The 22,767-nt window shown below is 41.6% G+C and overlaps 1 protein-coding gene across 3 annotated transcripts in view; it reads left to right on the top strand.

Annotated features, from left to right (window-relative positions):
* Positions 1-15,303, top strand: part of cacna2d3a (calcium channel, voltage-dependent, alpha 2/delta subunit 3a) — a 117,278-nt gene extending 101,975 nt beyond the window's left edge. For all 3 annotated transcript variants that reach the window (XM_040047584.1, XM_040047582.1, XM_040047583.1), the window contains 11 exons: positions 2,044-2,105; positions 2,428-2,472; positions 2,548-2,610; positions 4,724-4,794; positions 6,753-6,828; positions 6,932-6,984; positions 7,659-7,714; positions 9,931-10,045; positions 13,837-13,949; positions 14,885-14,967; positions 15,077-15,303. In XM_040047584.1, the coding sequence (XP_039903518.1) occupies positions 2,044-2,105; positions 2,428-2,472; positions 2,548-2,610; positions 4,724-4,794; positions 6,753-6,828; positions 6,932-6,984; positions 7,659-7,714; positions 9,931-10,045; positions 13,837-13,949; positions 14,885-14,967; positions 15,077-15,169 (830 nt within the window). In that variant the 3' untranslated portion in view covers positions 15,170-15,303. The remainder of the gene's footprint in view (positions 1-2,043; positions 2,106-2,427; positions 2,473-2,547; positions 2,611-4,723; positions 4,795-6,752; positions 6,829-6,931; positions 6,985-7,658; positions 7,715-9,930; positions 10,046-13,836; positions 13,950-14,884; positions 14,968-15,076) is intronic.
* The last annotated feature ends 7,464 nt before the right edge of the window (positions 15,304-22,767 follow it).

Here is a 22,767-nt window from a genome sequence, read left to right as displayed (position 1 = left end):
CAAATTCTGGTTATGCACAAGAGCACTAACATTCAGATGCAGTCCTGCACTGATGGACATATACATTTACGCAAGCCTTATTAGACTCCCCAAATACCTGTGGACTTTAAGTCGTTGTCATCTCTCCCTGCCTGGGATTGCACTTATACAAGATTGGTGATCAGATGGATTTAGAGTGGATTTTATGTCTCTTCATGTTTGGACTCATAAACCCAGCTCAGGGCATAAATACCCCCAAGTTCTTAAATCATACTTTAGGAAATTAAATGTTCCCCCATAGTACAGAAAATTCCTGAGCATTAGTGAGACAGATTTGGGCTTTTGTTCTGAGCCAGCTTCCCCGTAGCAGCCAAATCAGTGCACGTTTAACCCCTAATACCATCTCGCACAGAGCAAACTCCTCTGCCATTCATACTGGATTTATGTTAACTTGATTTTCTTTCTGAGGTAACAGACATGCCATCATATTAATGTCTCTATATTAGAAAATAATAACTTTAACTGGCATATACATTCACTAATTTGTCATCTTTTTGTGTTATAAAAACACCTTTACCATTTCTTTTGTTTTATTACTTTTTTCTTTCTTTTTTAGAGAAGATGATCTTTTTATTGTCTTGATGATGTGGACTCTTCCTGGTTTTGCATCACGTGTGTTTCCAGTGCTGTTGCCCAGCATCTTAAATTAGACTCTTCTCCTGGGTTTTCCATGTGGGTGTAGAAGTGGTGGGCCGCTGAAAGGATCTGGCAAAGCTCATGATGGGATAAGCTGCACCTGTTCCTCTGGGCAAGAGCTAAAACAGGATGCAGTAGCACCCCGCTGCACTTAAATATTCACACAAACACATAATTATCCTGAAAGAAATGCAAAGCAAATGTTATCATCTATGAAGGCTTCATGCTTTAAATTAGCATTTTATATTTATTTATATTTATTATCTTGATCCCATCTACACGCTACACTGTGTGTTTCTCTCTGCATAATCAGACAGAAACACAGAAGTGTGCCTTTCCATTAGACTGAAACTAATTCAGTTTGCCTTGAATGCTACCACTGCACCAGGAGGAGGATGAATGAATGAGAATGGTGACTAAATGTGCGTCTGGTGAACTGTAGCGGTGTTTTTGGCCGCGCATGTTTCACTTCTGCTTCGTTTGGAATGAAATCTGTTACACACTCAGTGTTTGAATGCTGCCTTCTTTAGTATGTACAAATATCCACACTACTTGGACTCAAAACCATCTACACTCGCCAGTCAGTGTATCTTTCATACTGTGGTTTAATATCCAGTTTGTTAAATCTATTCAGATGCTCCCTTCTTTTTGATTTAGTTTGCTACCTGATTGCACTGCTTTTGGATAAAGCTCTGTGACGTGCTTCTAAAGATTTACAGACCACCTAAAGTATGACAAACCCCCACTGAGAGAAAGCTCGTCCTCCCGAGTCTTAATAGCATGAGGACGAGGAGAGGAGGACGAGTAGGAGAAGAAGTTAAAGCCTGTGGTAAATGTGTCAATCTTTCCGTAGTCAACTCTGAAAAAGCTGACGCATTTACTGTCAGCTGGTGTCTTTTTCCAGGCAAGGAATTCTGGTCAGATCTGTGCATTTAAGGACCTGCTGCGATGTGGCTTATGGACGTGAGAGCAGCTCAGTGTAGCAGCTCTGGAAGTGCACGTCAGGATAGCAACAGGGAAGCAGACTGAGGAATGGATTTCATGTGGCCACAGAGAAAGAAGTCTGGTTTAGAATGATGTGAAATTTTAAGTGTGGTTAGTGGCATCTGCACACATGGTAGACTTACACATTCAGCCTTCCAGAAAAACAAGCTGATGCATGTATGGTCCGGGGCGTACTCGCCCTTGTAGCCTGTTTTGTCTGTTTTCGTCATTGGAGGTTAATGAATGATGCGTTCTGATGCTGCGTGTATATTAAGATTCTCTTGTGCCAGCGGGATAACGTTGTGTATAACAGATCACAGTGCACTTCACAACACACAGAACACATGACCTGCTGCTGTCTCTGCGTGACTCTTTCTCTTACAGCTGTGGGCATCCAGATGAAACTGGAGTTCTTTCAGAAGAAATTCTGGACAGCAAGCAGACAGGTACAAATGCATTAACACAGAATCTGCACATGTGAAATGCGCAATAACAGCTTGCAAGCTCAATATAAAAACTGTGACTAATGTTGTTTATGTTTGTTTATGTTTGAATTTTGAAAAAATATTTCACATTTGATGAAATGTCCATAATAACAATTTGAAACTTTACACAAAAGGTCGTCGGTCTGTCCAATTAAATTTACTATCCATTAGTTTTCCTATTCCGCAAGTCTTTAAAGGTTTCCAGTGGCCAAAGGGGATTTATGTTCCCAGCCAGCCTGAATATTTGTTGTGACACATGCAAACATCATTTTTCATTTTACAGTGTGCAGCATTAGATGGGAAGTGCTCCATAAGCTGTGATGATGAGGTCAGTTTGTTTTCATTTTCACAGTCAACCCTTGGTGAATCTTCCGACTCTCTAACACATATTTCTATTTTACAGAATATTAACTGCTACTTAATCGACAACAATGGCTTCATTCTGGTAGCAGAGGACTATACTTTGGTGAGACATGGATGAAAGAGCCTCTTTTTGTCACAGTTATACATTTCATTTTGATTTCACTGCAACCAGAAAATTGAATCCATCGTGTACCTGGTCATCTCCACCTTGGATGTGCGTCCCTGTTCGAAAAACTGTTGCTCAAAAAAATTAAGGGAACACATCATGACAGCATAACAGCAAGTCAGTGATACTTCAGGGCTATCAGTCTGTAAAGAAGGATTAACGACTGTATATCAGTTTTACCTGGTTTGGTGCAAATGACAGGTTTTTACAGACAGCGGCCGTGGATCATTGCTCCGACTAATTTCTGTTAATGTGTCCTTGTCACTGTTCGTAGCATGAGACCAATAGGTAGTCCAGATTCTCCAGGATGGCACGTCCATATGTGCTGTCACACAGGTTTTGCTGTCTCCCAGCACTCCCAGTTGTGTGGGGGGATATCAGGAGATGGGCCATTACACAATAAGAGCTTGACAAAGCCGCAGAAGGGCATCAAGCCAGCAGCACGACCGTTATCTGCTCCTTCGTGCGAGGAGGAACAGGAGCAGCACTAAGGCTCTAAAAAACGACCTCCAGCAGGCCACTCGTGTGTGTTTCTGACCAAACAGTTCCATTTGCACCAAAGCAGCTGAAATTAATTCATACTTTATGTTTCCTAACTGTATATATTGATATCACTGGCATTTAACTAACTTCGTAATATATCGTAATGATCAATTTTTTTGAGCAGGGTAATTTTCTTTCTGCATCTCACACAGAATATTGTCCCTTTGACTGCTCACAATGAGACATGCTGCTGCTCTCGCATAGACTATACCCTCTGCTTAGCTGTCACCAGACATGCTGTCACTCTGACTCTGCCTCATGCAGAAACCAGTCCGCTGGCTGTCACTGCCCTTGCCTTACCCTGCATGTTCTTTTCATGTGTATCTCACTCGCAGGCTTCTGTGCTTTATTTTAACTTAATTTGGATGTGGCAGAGCTTTTAGGCTACCAAATGTCACGATTTTTTAATAACAATATTAAATGGTGACGATGTATTTGACTAATAAGGTAACAATGTGAATTATCAAATGTTGCATTGAATGTGTGAACAGCTTTGACTATCAGGTGTTACTTTGTTACTAGGCAGAGGTTATACAGGGCTGAGGTCACATTTTCTGCCCCACAGAGTCAAGAAAATTAGAATAAGGAAGAATGAATGGTGAGAATATATAACAGTACTCTTTAGCAAGCAAATGCCATATTTTTGTGTAGACCAAGGAATCCAATAATTTCAGGACTGAGAAACATTCAGTAGTAAAGGAGGATAAAACACATAAAATAAGAAAATATGTTAGATGGTGCAGAAGGTTTTGCAAGGAGCTAGTGCGTAGCATTCAAACATGCTTTTTTACAAACTAGATCAGGGCATAAATCTCTTCCGTGTTACAAGACATATACACCAGCCTATGTTCACCAATACACAGATTCATGACAGAGTTGGCTGCATAAAGAACATGTGACTCCAACCAGCAAGTGCTGCCTGGCAGTTTGTCAGTGGTCTCAGAGGAAAGCTGCTCCTCACCAAGGGAAAACCAAACACTTCGAGAGGACTGATCCATAGCAGCATTTTCTATTTACTGATGATTTCACGTTTAGGATTTGTGAACATTAACATACAGAGACAACTGGAAAGAATGATAATGTAATGTTGAAGGTAAGACACACCTGGTGGTGGGAATATTTATTGCTTTTGTTTTTCCATAAGTCTGCGTGTTTCTTTGTGGAGAATGATTTGTAATGAAGCAGGATTATGAGGCTTGAAAACCTCGACTTGTCATTTGACTTTGCACTACAGTTACCTGACTTCAGTCCCAGTGACAGTTTCTAATGGTGACATGGATTAGCAGGTTTTCTGTGCGTGTTTTTCTTTTCTGACATTTTAAAAAAGAACTGACCAACTAAAATCATTTTCAGGTCAGTCGGTAAAGAAGATAAGTTTAGTTCCAGGGTTTGGGTGCAAAAAGGGATCCATCTACTACTAATTTTTTTTACAATTTACATTTAAATGAACATAAAGACTTTATTCTGACTCGTTTAATTAAACGAAAGCCTTTCTTTTTGCTCTCAGACCGGGAACTTTTTTGGTGAAGCAGAAGGGGCTGTGATGAATAAGCTTCTGCAGATGGGCTCTTTCAAGAGGTAAGTATTTCAAAGTGCATATGTGTGTGTGTGTGTGTGTGTCTGAGGGAGTACTTGAACATGCCAGCTCAAGTGTACACATGACTGTGAGTGTTTGCATGTGTGTAAATGTATGTACATAATATGAGGGAGGCTACAGAATGAGAGCACGTCTCCCCTCATGCTGACAGCTCTTAACTTGGCCAATCATGTTGAGCTTTTCTGTGCTGAACTCCGACCCCTCACTCAGCAAAGTTCTCCATTAGGGGATTACAGCAAATCTTTCCCCGAAACAAAAGAATTAGGACAAAACCTGAAGTCACACACACACACAGACACACACACACAAGTATTAGACTTGTTGCAATGCTGTGTATCCTGGAAAACGCCGAGAGCAGTGGGTGGCAACATTCTGCAATTAATTTGGAAATCTAATCCAAGAGGATACCTTTCCTAATTTCACAGAGTAGGAATGCCAAAACAGACAGACACACACTGTAATTCCCCCGTGGCGTCACGTGTGGAATCTGAACTTAGTTGCACATCTAGTCACACAGAAGCTTATGGCCACGTTTACGTCTCTACCACAATACTGCAGCCAGGCCGTTCTTCTGCCTGCAGGACGTGGGCGAAGAGATTTGTGCTGTGCTGTCTCAGTGTATAAAAATCACGGGTGACAAATGATCACACAAGTAGACAACCACGCCTGTATGTCATAGGGATGAACATCAAAAGCTGACAGCAAATAGTTTACAGATCCACCCATGAAAACAAACAGGCCTACAAGTGCTTTCCCTGAATATTTAATGTTGGCTGAAGAGGGATTGTTTAGAATTGAGGTCGACGTTTGATGAAGGAATAATGTGACTCGTGTTGGTGAAGTATTAGCGTGATGAGTAACAGAGCCTTCAGATCTTAACACTAATGACTCCAGTGTGATCTGTGTTAACCCAGTGCCATCTGTAAAGTATTAATGTGCCTTTTCTTTTTTGTTAATGACATTTTAAAGTGGACGACTTAAAGATGAAACCAACTGCCAGCCTGAATTTATTGGTCAGCACCGAGACGCAGCATGAAGATAAATGCACAGGAATTATTTTTAGTTGCCTTTACATCCTCTCCATCTTTCCAAGCAGGAGAAAGAGAAATCCATAAAAAGTGATGCTATGCTGAGAAAATGAAGAGTATTCGTACACCCACATTGACATAAAGTAATCACACATCCACGCAAACGCACACAAACTCAGATTTTTGCACTGGTCTGAATTTGCTGCTAAGGCTATTATGTGGCCTGGCTTAGTGCTAATTGGTTCCTGGCGGTGTGCTGGAGCTGTGTGTCACCCGTACTGTGACTGAGGTTGGTTTGAACATCGCCCAGGGCTGCGGATATACTGGGCCCGCTCAGACATCACACACATACTTGGACAAACGTTCACACACAAAGCACTGTCAAGTATACAGGAACTTGTCCAAAGGCTATAAGAACAGTGTCCAGTGTGTGTGTGTCTGCATGTGTGCGTGTGTGTGCAAGTTAGAAACGCCTTCAATAACCTCACCCAGACAGACCTAGATCTCACACCCTCAGGGTCTACTAAGCCTCTAAATCCTCTGTTATCCCCCCAATATCCCCAAATCATCCACACACACACACACACACTCACCCACCTTCCTACATCACTTTGAGGAACCTCTCAGGAAGCTCTCGGCTTTCACATGCTTTCCTTTTCCCATTCTTGCCACATCCATCCAATATATTATTGGTAGGCAAAGGAGCAGTTATAGCAGAGGTGGGATCTTTTCTTCCTGCTCCCACACAGCAGTCCAAAAGGCCCCACAGGCATGTAATACCAAAGAGAGTGTGTGAATCAAGACTTGTATCACCCTATCAGGGCTGCATTGTCCTCAAATGATTTAGCTGATCTCTATTTCTGATATTCTGTTTCATTCTCTATTTTGTTTTTCTATCGTTGTGTCCGCAGGGTGACTCTATATGACTACCAGGCTCTATGTTGGGTCTATTCAGAAAGTAGCGACAGTGGACGCACGCTCTTGGACGTGAGCCCTGCAAATGTTTTGAAGCTCTTCAGCCTCTTTGTTTGTAAACCATGCAGTGCAAAGCTGGGCCTACATGTGTCTGATATCTGTTTCTTTTCTTTAGCCCTACTTCGCTTTCTTCTCAGCTGTGAAGTGGATTCTGACTGAGCTTGTCATGTAAGACTTTGTGTATGTGAGAATGTCTCATGTCTGTTTCTAATAAGTTTGCTGCATGTATGTCCTTTTTAGGGCTTAGATTAAATGTGTGTTTGTGAGTATGAACTGTATGTTTGTTTACGAGTGTCTCCACATGTACGTTGACATGATCCTCGGTGATCATGAGCAGTAATGGCTACCTGATGTTTCCTGTGGTGCCACATTGTGGTTTTGGAGTCTTCCTGGGTGGTCTGTTGTTGCCACAGTGCATCATGGGAGGATTGATCTGTCAGTATTCATTTTACAGTCTGTCATAGTGAAGACGTGTTTTTGTCGATATCACTGTGTGGAAATGAGCACAAACCCACATGAACCTGAGTATCTATAATGTGCATATAGTCAGTCTGAATATTGTAATGATCTGTTCATTTTCAGTAGTTAATGCTAATGTGCTGTCTTCTAAAATATAGTATTTTTCTACAGAACTGTATAGAGTTCAGATTAAATTGTAATTGAAACTTAACATGAAAAGAGGGTGTCTGTAGATATTTATTTACTTTCACTTTTAAAGTTATAATTTGCAAAATTACACAATTTAACGCTCTCTACTTTGCAGAGAAACCATTTAGTATGCAGTACATATTATATCAGCATATGTTGGCTATGATTATCGCTGATGTCATCTCCCTATTTAGATTCCTGGTTGAGTTCAACTTGTACAGCTGGTGGTACTCTGACCTCACCGCTAAAGGTAAGAACAATCTGTTTGGGGATGTGCTTGATCTCCGGCTTTCCATCTAAACAGCACTCACACGTCCACATGCACTCTACCGCTGTCTCAACACAGTTATAACAATGTTGGACAAACTGCAGTGGTTGTAATGTTATATTTTTTTAAATAAAAACACTCAAATCTATTATAAACAAATCTGCTGCGTTTGGAAAAGAATTCATACCAGATACTTTAAAATAATTTTGTCATTAAAAGGTTATTAATGATTATAATCAAAAGAGCTAGAAAAATAATTTACTAATCAGCTGACGAGTTGAATTACTGAGTGGCTCAGAATTCATTTTAAATTTCTGTTGCATATATTTAAACTAATATTGTCACTTAAGCCTGATTGAAGTGCATTTTTAATTTGTTTTGAATTTTAAATGTTAAAACAGGTTAAAAAGGATTTGATGAGCAGTTGTTTTAACAGTTAGAAACAACAACATATTCTCATTAACATATTAGAGAAAAATCAAACAGAAACACTTTGTGTAGCAAAGAAAACTGAATTCAACTACCTCAGACTGTGTAAAACAGCTTCTTCTGAAATACGTGTAGATTTTCTATTTTTATTTTTAGTCTGATCTTTCCTGCCTCACAAAACAGAGAAAAGAGTCGCAGTTAAAAATGCGTCTAGTTTCTCACTGAAAATCCTTTTTTTCATCCCGTTGCTCTTTTCGAAAGAAAAAAACGTGACGCACTGCTTTATACTTATGTTTGAGTTCACAGGGGACGACGCTGCATGCAGAATAAACATCCAACGTCCTTACCACTGGCCTCATGTCTTCATCCTCGCCATCTCCCCTCCATTTCCTTTTGGTCTGAGTCAGTGTGACCACTGGAAAAACAGAATAAAGAGGCGCAATCCAAAACCTAAAAGCAAGAAAAGAAAAAAAAAGCAAAACAGACCATTACCTCAAGTGACCTCAGCGTTTCAGAGCTTTTGTATACATGTCTCTGTACACACAATCTTCTTTGTGCGTCCAGAGGGGTTATTTTATGTGATCTTATGATCTGTAAGGTCTTAGCCCATGTTGGTGATGGTGGTCGGCAATAGCCGTTTGGTAACACAAGAAAAAGCCCCCTCTCATGTGTCACCCAGTCTATCATGTTCTCTCCTTTTCTCTGGTTGTATTTCATTCCTTTCTCTTTTTTTGCTCCTTCGTACTCGCTTCCATGAAATCACACACATGTGATTATTGCCAGGCTATGAATGCTGTGATTCCTCATGCTTTATGGAGTGTCGAATACCGTTCGCCTGTTTGAAATGAAAGCCTCACTAAGCAGCATCATATTGGAGCATTAATTCTTGCCAAAACTAATATGAAAATATTTAGTGTGTGAAACAGGGGGGAGGAAGAACCACAAAATGAAAGTCTACGTCTAAATGCTTTCCTTGCACACTTTAATCCTGAATGAAGTGAAGCTGGGCATCGCTGCTCACCAAGTAGTCGAGACAATTTCACAGCTGGCTGGCCTCAGGTCTTAGTACTTTCTATATCTTTTCACAATAAAGACGCAGGCCTGTGACACACAGCTGAAACACCATCATTTAGCAGCTGTAACCCAATCTACACAACCTCTCGAGCTGAACTAATCCCAGACGTTTATACATGTAGGCTGCGTTCTCACATCCATATAGTTTATTTACAGTGCACTCTTTCTCACACACACACAATGAATCGTGCTGCACTCCTGATTCTTAATAATCAAACCGCAGCATCCACACACATAATCACCCACGTTTACAAGCCTCTCTGCAAAGATGTGTAACGCGCTGCGATTCAGCTTTCAAACCGTTTCTTTATGTTAAAAGAAAACACTACGTTTGGATGATGTCGACCCTTTTTAAAAAAGGGTGTAATGACATTTTAAAGCGACCATTCTGCAGGGTCATTTCAAACCTCTGGGTGGCAGGAAAGTTCAAGCAATGCTGTGAGAATGACTGGCCCAGATTTACATTGGAAATATTTCCAGCAGGACAAGAGACAGCTCTGGTCCAGAAATGCTGTTTTCTTTCAAACGTGAATATTTACATGGACGCGGTGTGTTTAACTGTGTGTTTGCGTAACTCCTTGCGTAGCTATTATTTGATTTTGAAAGGGGTGGTTCAAAGTTTTTCCACCATCTCTGGCTGAATGTCTCGCTCATTCTCGCCGCCTTCTCTCTCCTTCCTTCTTCCCACCTCGCAGCTCAGAGGACAGGTCGGACCATGCAGGTACCGTGCGACACAGAGTACCCGGCCTTTATCTCCGAGAGGACCATCAAAGAGAACACCGGCAACATTGACTGCGACGGCTGCGTCAAGTATGGGATGCACAAACAGACACGTAAACATCAATTAGCTACAAGCGACATCAACAATAAGAGCGCTGGTTATCAGCTGCCCACCATAGAACAACTATGAAAAATGAACGATCCTGTTAGCTCTCATCTTGGCGACACATTTTTGTCTTTATAATCCTGAATAATGAGAAGCACATTTAAATCATTTGTTGTCTGCTGAAAACGCTTTTATCCAGAGTAATCCATCAGAGACACACACACAGTGAGCGTTTTGAAATACGAGGCATTTAGAGATGAGGGAGAGAGGTGGAAAAAAGGCTTCCTTTAAAAATGGGAAAATGAGTGTGGTCCCCATTAACAATTTGGGCTTTTCTGTCAGGCAATTGTGGGGTGTTCTCTGGATCCCTGCAATGGGGCCTTCATTGCTCCCAGCTGTGGAACTGCCAGGGAGCTCAGAGCTCTGTGTGTGTCTCAGTGTGCTTGTGTATATGTGTGTCCGCTGTCGGTGCAGCCCCAGAGGGTCAGCGGGGTATCCTCCGCTTTCGGAGCCAGGACTGTGGTGTGGCTGGAGATACAGCGAGACCCTCACATAGAGACACCCCTGCCCAGCCGCACATGCTGAAGCCTGCTTCAGAGAAGGGGCTATAATCTGCAATGATGACACCAGAGCTGGGATTAGCAGGAACAAGCTGTGTGCTCAGCAACATGCCGCCTTCAAATGCATCGTTTTTAAAACACAATGAGTTTGACAAAGTAAAATGGAGTTTTTATTTCTCTTATATGGAATTTTATAGCTCATATTTGTATTAGAGGTTATTGGCGATAAACATCTGTTTCAAGTTACAGCCTGACTGAAGCCTTTCTCTTATATTTTCATTGGGACGTGTGTATGCTTTATGCTCTAGGAAATATATCCTAAGCTCTTGCCTGCTAAACCTCTCTTTACTGTATTTTGACTCTTTGTGTGGATGTGTGTGTCAGATCTCGTACGTGTGCGCTCTACTCCCCGATTAGTGTGACAGAACGTAAGAACCCTGGCGAGTGCTCTGGTAACTTAAGTGCCCCCAATAAGATGATTTAACCTTTATTAATGCATCTGTAGCTTTTCTAGATGGTAACTTGAGATTCAGGACAAAGAGAGCGTCTCCAACCGGAGAAGGTCTTCAGTGGGACCATTAGTGACAATAATCCTGGTTGTATATCTTCCAAAGACACATGCTCCTTTTCCTTTTCTCAGCCAAGAGGGACGATTCAAGTCACCAAAAACAGAAAGAAAAGAAAGGTTGAAGCTTCCAGTGAGGAGCAGCTTCAGGTGTACAGTTACAGTAAGATGTTGCTTAATCTGCTAGGATAGTACATATTTCTTCTTAGGTTTTCTTTTGGGCATTTTTAATTCAGCATTAAAAATGGATTTTAATTCTGCAAATGCATTTAAAATAATTTGAAAGAAATTATAAAGTAATAATAATTACTATAATAATAGTTGCATTTTTCTTTATAAATAATCTTCCTTTCCAACTTTAGTGCCAGTATCCTCATCGTACCATATTTCACATCAACTTATCCAGAGAGCCCCCGCCCCCTGTCAGATGCATGCAGTGGAATCATGTGTAAAAGGAGAATATTGGAGTCACGGTGCTCGTTTTCCCCCTAAAGTAACAGGAGACGTGGAAATAAAATGACAGCATTCCTCTTAAAACTCATCTATCTGTTTGTTGAGATTTTGTTGGAGCAATTTCGACTCGAATTAGTAAGAGTTAAATTGCACACAGTAATTACTGGTCAAATTTTTCAACTGTGATGACAGATATTTCTGAAGACCATGCTGGACATGCATTTATGGTTATGCTGTGCAGTTATTAAAACCTTAGAAAAACATTAACATTCTCGGCTGGATACAGAAAAAAAACATTTATCCGAACCGGTGCAGGGAATGATTTTTCCATGAAATGTACGAGACTATGTCCAGCTTGGAAACTATAGTGAAGCATTACGAAATGTATTGTGAATTAGCATTATCTTCTCTGTTTATATATAGAGTTTTTTTGGCCTTTTTTCAGCTTTGCTAGATAGATGCAGTGAAGACTGGCAGGAAAGTGAAAGGAAAGACAGATCAGCCACCTGGGCTGGCCACTCTCAGCCAAGCAGCACATGGTCGCCTGCTCATCCAACTAAGCTTGACCGGCACCCATGAATTAGCATTATGTTATCATAAGTAACAAGGTATTATTTAGCCGGGATAGTCGTTCATCCCTTTCAGCTGTAGAATGTGTAAGATGTGTTATGTTTTGTCTAAAAAGAAGACCTTCTCTCCGTGCATATGTCGTAATCCTTTCCTACAGTTCTCAGCTTTATATATCAGCTTTTCCTTTTGTCTCCCACGTGAGTCTCCACATTGTTTAAAAGGTTGTGTGTTATTTTTTCTCAGAGAAACATGTTGGATGTCCTTGTCTGTCTCCCCGCCAGCCAAAATGTAGAGGCCACAGCACTATGAGGCAACATTAACAACAAATTGTCTGTTACGCTATCTGTGTTTGTGATATGCATTGCTGTCTGTCACTTGTGTATCTGCGCACATTATACACATCAGTGCGTGTGTGTAGGTGTGTGTGCAGTGTGATGCTCCCTTTCCCAGCTCTGGGTATGTTCAAGGCCAGCAGATGTGCTGTCAGGATGTGTTTAAGTCTTTTCTCCAAAAACACTTGCTCTGCTTTCTATCAGCGGGCAGCGCTGGACTGGACCGGCGCTGTGCAGGGGTGAGCACAGATTATTAAACATCAGCAGATCCTAATTCACCCTGATTGGAACTGGTTTGGCGTGTTTGCCGAGTTGGTTTGGTTTGGTTTGGCCGGTCGTGCTGGGATAAGTGTATTAAGTGCAGCGGATTGGCACTCCTCGGGGATTGAAGGCTGTTTGTGGTCAGATTAAATTGGTCATGGTATTGAATAAGTAAAGATGGAGATATTCCTGTACTTATTGGGTCTGTTTGGATCTATTGGGTCTCTCCCTCTCTGTCTTTGTTCAAGCTCTCCTTCACAACAGTTGAGAAAGTGCGTTTGTGTATACAGTATTTTTTACATCTGTGTGTGTTCACTCAGTCACACGTGCGTGTTTTCATATGTGTCTGATAAATGCTTCAGAGCGAATTCGATAAATCACCCAGCTGCAGCGAAAGAGAGCAAGGCAGAGAAGCAGGAGATCAAGAAAGAAAGGGTGATAGAAAGAAGAGATCATCTTTACGACCTCTCTTCTTAATAAAGCTTATCCACAGCCATAAATCACCGGCCAGGAGGCCGAGGCAAGGCCTGATCTCTCAGACCAGTAAAACACAGCCATGGGAAGCTGTAAGCACAAAAGTGTGGTTCCCATTTGTCTCCCTTTGGAGTGTTTTATATTCGGCAACACTTCATTGGTGCTTGCCTTGGATAGGGTACAACAAAGCCTTAAGAAAAGGAAAGGAAGAGAACGAGGAAGAGGGGCGGATGGAGTGAGTTAGACAAGTATGTGTGTAAACTATGTGTGTGTGTACGCTGGTGTGAGTCTGTCTGTGTCGCTGTATGTTTATTGACAGCTGGCGCTGAGATACTTCATACTCTTGACATGCATCCAGTGGAGTCTCTTCAGAGTCCTTCTCCCCTCTGCCAGGGGAGCATGTGAAGACTCATAACACAAATCCCGTGACACACATGGAAATTTACATCATACCCATGCTCCTGGACTGCTAGCCAGATCTCACTTTCAACTGTCTCTTGTTCCTTTTCCATCTTTCTTTCTTTCTTTTTCTATCTGGCTGTCCGTGCTGTGATTGGCAGGTCCTTTGTGATTCAGCAGATCCCCAGCAGTAATCTCTTCATGGTGGTGGTGGACAACAAGTGTGACTGCAGCATGTTTGAGCCAATCACCATGGACCCCATCGAAATCATGTATATCCTTCGCTGAGGTGTGAGGGAGAAGGAAGCAAGACATATAACAGCGATAGGGTTACGTAAAGTTACTCTACTCTGTAAAAAAGTGTGTAAATTCATCAAATGGCTTCAAATGTAACAAACTCTCCTAGGAGTCATCACCTCGCGTCAGACTTTATTGGGATTGAATAACCACATGAGTACGAGAGGATTGATTATTCTTTGGTTTTCAAACCCCTGCTGAGATAAATATACATGTTGTCTTGTTTTCTTTTTAGTAGACGTTTCTCCTCCACCTCATAACTTTCACAATTAGATTTTTTATAGTTAATTTCCTTTGATTATGAATTCAGTGGAACATTTTAAAGTAAAAAGCTTGTTTACACTCTACCTCTTGTGGGTAAGCGATCTAATTGCTGTATGGGACAAGAACCAAAGCTGAGGCAATGAGACATCACTTTTCTTTGGCTGTGTGTGAGTTTGGACTTTGTCACATGCCACGCTGTGATTGGATCTTGATCAACAGCAGACACAGCTAGCTTGGAAAGGCTGGAGACTGAAGGAACTTAATTTGTCACCACATAACTGGCTGAATTCTCCTACAATGTGCATTTCTTTGAAATTTTATGCACTGCAGTCACGCTGTGTATACATGTCCACCAGTGTTTATTTTGTTGTGGGGTGCTCACTGTAGCATGCTGTTTTGTTGCTGTGCAACAAAAGAAACCTCATCAAACATCGCTCAGAATTGGCTCTTGTTTCACTTTTACTCTATACACACACACACACACACACACACACACACACACACACACACACACACACACACACACACACACACACACACACACACTCACAAACAGGCATTCCTTTTGAATTCAAACAGGAAATATACTCCAGCAGGAGTAATGCTGAGTGTACATGTTCTCTAGTATTGCCTTAACTCCAACTGCACATAATGAATCTCTGAAGTGCGAAAGATTGAAGATGCAAAAGGACAGGAGGCGCCCAGACACCTGCCACCCTTTTCACCCAGAGGTACATGTGCTGCAATGTACAATAACTCACTATAGTAAAAGTCCTGTTTCGTATACCTCTGATTCAAATAAAACATATCTCTTCCCATAATGCCCCTCTCTTTCTCTAGGAAAACTCAATGGAGTGTGGGGGAGCTGTGAATCTTACCCAGTCTCTTGCTACGACACTGCTCTGCCTACTTGTGGTGTTGCTCCCCAGGTGACCAGAGCTGACCATGCCTCTCCACTGAGAACTTTACTTGGGTCGGATTGGCTCGGCATGCAAAAGAGTCGCAATGATGCCACCGAAAAAAAACAAAAAAACAAAAAACACTCCCGCCCCATATAAAGTTGTGCCCAATTTCAACTCACCACCTACAAAGTCCCTAGCCCTGACGTGCCATCCTACAAGGTAAATATCTGAAAGGATTAATAATGGATACAGCTGCTAAGTAGTAATAATTAAGGTGCTTTAGCAATATCACGAGGTTTTTGAGGAGATACAAAGTTTAGAATCACATAGTAATAATGCTGACAATGCACTTAGTAGCTTAAAAACTGCACAAGTGGTTGAGTAACACCCACAGACACTAGCACCACAACGTTCAGTCCTTTCAGGTAGCAGCTAATGGGCTGGGTCTGTAGCTGGGCTTGGAACTGGGTATTAAAGCCACGTAACACCCACATGGATAAAGACAGATACACATGGCCAACTTTGACTTTTTATGAAGATTAAAAAAAAGAAAACACAGATAATACTGATGATGATTATATGTGGCTGGGGTTGTGATGAAATGTCTGTCTGTTAATATTTTTTTTCCACAATGAGAAAATAAAAGAGTTCTAGTGTATGTATATAAAAATATATTGTAACAAAAGAGTCTTATTTATGATTTGCAAGTGGTACCCATAAACTGTGACTACGAGATGTTTGAGTCCTCTGATGTGAGTGGTTGTTAATATTTGAGCTTTGCCTTATTAAACAACATTGTTCCTGTTTATGTACTTTTGAAATAAAATGATGTTAAAAAAATTTATGTGGTTGTCGAAAGCTGTTGTCGAAAGGAGCTTAGCATAGCAGATATTCGCTAAAATGAAATATGAATCATTACTTTTCGTATATTGCGCTGTTGTTTTTGGCAGATTTGACTGATTAATACAGTGTCTGCTCTTGGTCTGGGGAAATATTTGGCTGCTTTGTGACCTCCCCATAAACAGAGATGCAGCAACCATGTGTGTGTGTGTGTGCGTGTGGAATTGCATGTTCATCTGGTGTTTCACTGTTTTGTCATTCACGTACCCCCTCTGCCCCAGAGGCTCATCCTCCCGTTCAAAGAAACAATAAAGACCACAACACTGGAATGGAAGACCAACACAACAACCATCTGTATCTGCTTAGAAATAGACCAGGGAATTGCATAGGAACAGACACTTTTCTGACACACACACATGTACGCATACATGCAATAACACAATTTTTCGAGTAGTGCAAAGAGAGCCACATATACATATGTTATGCTGTAAATTAAAAGCAACAAAGACGTTTTCAGTGCCGGTCAGAGGAAGCGCTGCCGTGGCCTCCACATCAACACCGAGGTCCCTGCGGTCAACAATGGGACATGCTTCATCTCCCTCTCTTTCCCCACCTCTCAATGAGCCGGTTCTGTGAAACTCCCGCTCCAGCGGCGAGGTAATTCTCAGCGTCCTAGTGGTCTAATCTATTCTCCTCTGTTTAATTGAAATCGTCCCTTCAGCAGAACTTTGTGACTTTAATCATTCCCAGTTCTCTTCCTCTCTCTCTGGTCCAAAGACTCCCTGACTTGCTTGTGGGTCATTTATCACTGCATAATGGGATTGGAGCTGTTTTGGGTCAACACGCATCCAACCCAGTCTGTGATTCCTTCCTGTTTGCCAGATGAGTTATGGGAAAGTGCATCCAGTGTGTGTACAAAAGGCAGACTTGGGAAAGCTTTCTTCTTTCTGGGGTGTTGCCACAATGGCAGCCCTGTTGCCCCCTTCCTTGTTCCTGTGAGTGATAAATGTTCATCTGTGTTTTCTGTAAGCCATTTTGCCCTCACGCTGATGGATACATAAGCCATTCAGATGCTAAAAATGCCTGCAAATGCTTCCACTCTGTTTTCTGGATTTCCCACAGCACGCAGCTGCTTATGCACACAGGTGACAGTGACAAAAACACTTTAATAAAGTAGGAAGAAACAGGGGGAGGGAAAACAATGAAAGAGGAAAAAGAAACTAACTTTAACTGTGACAAACTTAATTTGAAGAAGAGCCTTTGAAAAAGCCATCCCCATCTGTCAGAGAAGAAACACTCAAAGAAGAACTAAGTGACAAACAGTGGGGGTATTTTCATCCGCATTCCTTCCCAGTGATCCAATCTGCACTGCTGTTTGAGGTGGGGAGGAACCCCTAAGAGAGGAGTCACTTGGACACAATGCCCTAAAGGGGCCCTGAAGTTCAAACCCAACATATCCATCAGCACTCATGCTACTCTAACTCTGTTCACCATTATGCACAAGACAAATCTCCTTTGCTAATATATCGGAAGACAAGCGATGGCTGAATCGCACATTCAGGCATTTCTGCATACATGCACGATGAACATAATATGCATGGGCGGTCACGCAAAGGGCAAAACTTTCGGTGTTACCTCCAATGGCGTGGATACCAGTGGTGGTTTGCTTCGAGGACCACAGATATGTTTAAATGGAAATGATTCTGAGCAGCTGAACCACACCAGGACCACACACAGGCTCGCTGACCACAACACAGCAGAGCTGAGACAAGCTGGGAAAACACACACACACTATTCTGTCCACATTCCACAGGGTGACTAGCAGCATCAGCACTGCAACCCACTGTCTGCGTGTAATCTTATACTTGCATAGATTGGGGTTACTACAGCAAATGTCTTAATTTAGAGAAACAATGATAGGAAAGCCCTTATTGAAAGATGGCCTGACTGCGCTTAAAGGGTTTAATGGTTCATTACATCGACTGCGCTTTTGCAGCTTGGCTTTCATCAATGGCGTGTTTAGTTTCGCCATCATGTCCTCAGCTAAGCCCTTGTTTACCTCCTCTTTCACTCTCCTTCACCTTTTTCCCTGCTGCCCATGGTAGTGATAATGAGCAGACCTGTCGACTCACATGTGCCCACGCACTCACACATCGGAAAAAGCCGAAGCAGACCCCAAAGACAAATTTGTTCCTGTGGGTGTCAGGAGACACGCTGCTGCCAAGGTTGGAGCAGCGAGCAGAAAACATGCGCTCTTAACACACACACGTACGCTACGAAATAGTTGCCTACCCCATGCTGTGACAGGAAGAAAAGCCTTCAGTACTTAGAGACCTCTTGGCGAGCTAGAGGACCTGACAGCCAGCTGTACTAATACACTTTGTATATTCGTGTGAGTGTGTGTGTGTCTGTGTGCAAGAAAGCAAGAAAATGGGAGAAAGCTAGTGTGAGAAGCTGAGAAACTATATCTCACTGTTTTTGAACTCTGGTTAGGATTAGCATGCAGTATACATTTGGTGAGCAGAGTGTCCGTAATTCACAGGCTTGAAGTTCATCAATTATCTCTCAGACAGTCAGCTTACTTTCATCAACCACACGCTGAAAAACAAAACCAGAACAAATCAGGCGGATATTTAGCATTCCATCCTGTGTTTGTGCAAACAAGCTGAGTGAGATTAGCATTAGCATATTCAGCGGAGTCTTTGTAGCTACAAGCCGACCTCTGCCAACTCATCTAGTCCACGAAAATCCTCATTGGCTTACACATGGCAAACTGAGCAATGGCCTGGAGGGGCATACTTATTGGCTCCCTGAAACAGGAAGTGGCTAAATGGGCCCCCCGCTTTTGCCTCTGCTACTCAAATGCACCCAGTCTGTTTTCAGTGTGCAGGCCAGCTTAACAGAATGGACAGTCAGGAGTGTGGACGAGGAGAGAGGGGAGGGTAAGCAGGGAAAGTAGGAAAGCTAGATTGGAGGTCAGGGAGGCAATGGAGGGAAAAGGCGGTCTGATTGCAGCGGGGTAGGTGGTCGAACAATACCATAGCCCAAAGCAAGCAACGCCATTGGCTCCCAGCCTTGGTTTGTCTCCAGGTCTCTACATTGTGTTGGGACTGGGAACCGCTGTGAGTATTGTGAGCACTTTAGCATTTCCTCGAATCACAGTTCATCAGTATCAGCATATTTGTCTTGGATGAAGGACCGATCAATGAGTTAGGGACGATTGGGGGTTTGGCTCCCCCCACAGCGTGGTATAAATCCCGCTGTGCCGATGAAGGCTAAATGTTGATATGATAATTGATGTAGTGTTTTTTTGGTACGTGGCGTCTCTGGGCATGGTGCGGTTGCATTACAAACTTTTATAGAGGTTCGTGCATGCGTGTGTGTGTGTCCATCTGTCATGTTTGATTTGTATCTTTATACCCGAGCTAGAGAGCCGCTCCGGCTAACCCTCTGTGAACTCTGTGTAGACAGAGCTAAATGCTCGCTCTTACTGGCACATGTGCAAGTGTTTGCATTTGTTTGTGTGTTGCATGCACGTGCTATGCTTGTTTTGCTTTTCTCATGTGGTGCATGTTAAATAGCCACACATAGACACAGTATACGTCAACATGTACTATATGTTGATTATGTCCTGTATAGTTTTTCTATTCTTGTATATATGAGCCTGTGAATCAAAGACGCGTCTATACGTGCAAATTTGGTCAGACTGATGAGCCCCATGTTGTGTGTAAGGTTGGCCTAGGGATTTCAACGCCCTTATTTCACATAGCAGAGCAGTGAAAGAAAGGCTAAGGTTACAACCACAGGCCCTGACAAAAACAATCTCTGCAGCCATGTGACATTTGTATGCCCTAGTGTCCCTCACACACCCCATTTCTCACTCCTTTCTAACCCTTCCCTCACCCATCATTACCCTCTTGACCCTAGAACTATCCAAAGGCTTGCCATTGACGCCAGTTGCAGTACTCTAAGTCCGCTGTTCGCTCTTACTCTAACCGCCATCACATCCATTCACTGTATCTGCACATGTCAGGGTGCACATGAGCACTTGTGCCAACACCTTTATGCTTATGTGCACAGTATGCACTTCCATGTGCTGCATGTATTCAGTCCTCCTGTTCTCTCTCAAACTAACTGTCTGGAGCGTTTAAAGTGTATGACATCACAGCAAGTAATGCTGGGTGCTGATGTGTGTTTTGTGGTCGAGCCGAGCCGGGATGTGACGCCGTCTGTTTGTTTTTCAAGAGCTGGAGTTGGAAGAGAGTCCCGGGGAGCAAGCTGATTAGAGCTGTCATTTATGTAACCATTGCAGTTCCATGTTGCAATTAAAAATAATCAGAGCTGCTATATACTTGAGACATGATCTCGTCATAGCCCAGAGGCTTTATGTGCACATGATTGCATGTCTATGGGTGTGTGTGTGTGTGTTTGTGATTTAATATTGCTTGCTTGCGAGTGTATAAAGAGTATTATTAATGAGCTGTGTAATAGAAAAATCCTGCAGTGTGTCATTACTTGGAAAGGAAAAGGAACTAACACACAATTTGATTTGTCAGGCCAAGAAGTTGAGTTTAAAGGAGACAATGGCCAAAGAGAGGAAGTCACGAGGAAGCTACGGATAACAAGAGTGTGTGTTTCCAAACTGGTAGTTAACCTTGGCCTCTTTGAGTGTAGAAATGTGGACTAATCTTTCTGAAAGGCCAGCATCATTTATAAAACGTGTGAAAGAAATCACAAATCAGCATCTGCTACTGTGTGCTTGCAGACTACTTCTCCCTCCTCCCTTTCTGAAAGCGTCCTCCACTTAAACTTGTGAACTTTATTTCCACCTCATTCACTGTATGTTATTTCATTCTCTCCTGAATAGGCTTTCATTCTGTTCTCGCTCACTGCAACTTATTTCCACAGCTGGGTGTGAATTCCTCCACTGCTCTGTTAATCTTATACATTAACCCCAACTCACGGCAAAACAGTCCTGTGTACAAGAATAAATATTTATCGCAAGCATGGGCACACACAAAAATCCATACACTGTATAAATATTGTAGCATACTGAAATTTAAATGTGTTATTGCAAGTTGTTCCACGCAATAACACATTTGATTGAATTTTACTTAAAAATGTTGAACTGACTCAATGAAAAGCCAAAACACTAAAAACCTTTATTTTCATTTTTGACTTGCATTTTAGTTATTTGTGTTATATGTGATATTTCAATGAAATGTTGTTTCTTTCAGTTGCTTTTATTGAGTCAGTTTTACAATTTAGAGTAAAACACACCGTAAAAATAAAAAATCCTAAAAAACAGTAGTATTCCAGCAGCTGGGGCGCCAAAATAATAACAGAAAATAACAGAAAATAACTTTCTCATAAAAATACGGTTATTTTCAGTAATGACACTACAGTTTGTTGCCCTACTTTTACATGGGATTCTGCCTTTTTCACCTGCTTTTAAACATTAAATTAGGAACAATTTAATGTGATTAAACAATGAAATTACCTATAAACAAGGTCAATGAATGCGGCACTATGAATAATAATACTTTAATGTACAGAAATGTACAGTTAACAGTTGGTTTAAATAATAATAATAATAATAATGCATTGCATTTATATAGCGCATTTCGGGGCCCTCAAAGCGCTGCACAATGCCACTATTCATTCACTCTCACATTCATACACTGGTGGAGGCAGCTACAGTTGTAGCCACAGCTGCCCTGCAGACTGACAGAAGCGAGGCTGCCATATCGCGCCATCGGCCCCTCTGACCATCACCAGTAGGCGGCAGGTGAAGTGTGTTGCCCACGGACACAACAACCGAGACTGTCCGAGCCGGGGCTCGAACCGATTACAAGACGAACACCCAACTCTTGAGCCACGATCGCCCTAAATAACATTATTTGATGTAAAAAAAAGTTTATAAGAATAATTTTATATATTTTCCATAGTATTACATTTGAATTTAACAGTTCAATCTTTCAAATAACAGACAAATATTTGTGAAATTATGATGCATTTGTGTATGTATTTTAACAATCTACATATGCATATGTACAGACAAATATGTTTAAAAAACAAGAAAATTATGTTTTATTACATTTACAGTGATTTTATGTTATTTTACATTTGAAATGTAAAATCTGTCTATTTATGTAAATTAATACAAAACAATACAAAACTGTAAAATACACAGTAAAAATACTTTTATATTACAATTTTTTACAGTGCACAGTCGGGGTTTTTTTAGGAATTGCTTAACACATTTGGGTGGAACAACATCCCACAACTTTTTTTACTTAAAAAACTCGTTTTCAGTGTTGTTATCAAAAATCCTCCTCACACAAGTATATTTTTCCCACTTGTTGTGACTTTGAACTGCAGCTCTGCTGAGATTCTAGCTTCAGTTTGAATAGAGAGCTATGTTTCAGGACAGACTTTAACTATAATCTCAGGTGGTTCAAAGCAGTCAAACATAAGATAAAGAACTAAATCTAAAGATGTCTAGATTATCTAAGTAAACACTTGCGGATGGTTTTGAAGAGTTCCTTTATACGCTTCAGTTCCTCCTGCTTTATCTCAGATTTCCATTTTAATCAATGGGACTGCCCTCACTGTAACTATAATTACTGTTCTCGACACTGAACAACAGTGGAAAAATACTGCAGGTAATTAAAGCTCTGATTAACAGATCTGACTGCATGTAGTAAGAAAAAAATGTAAAGAAATCAAAATGTGTTTTAGATTCCTCATATTAGCCACCTTTGTTTTGCAGTCTTGGCATCCTCTCAG

Source organism: Simochromis diagramma, unplaced genomic scaffold (assembly GCF_900408965.1).
Source record: "Simochromis diagramma unplaced genomic scaffold, fSimDia1.1 OVJJ01000387.1, whole genome shotgun sequence".
NCBI lineage: Eukaryota > Metazoa > Chordata > Actinopteri > Cichliformes > Cichlidae > Simochromis > Simochromis diagramma.
Note: the sequence above shows the minus strand (reverse complement) of the source record. Positions and strands in the feature narration are given on the sequence as shown.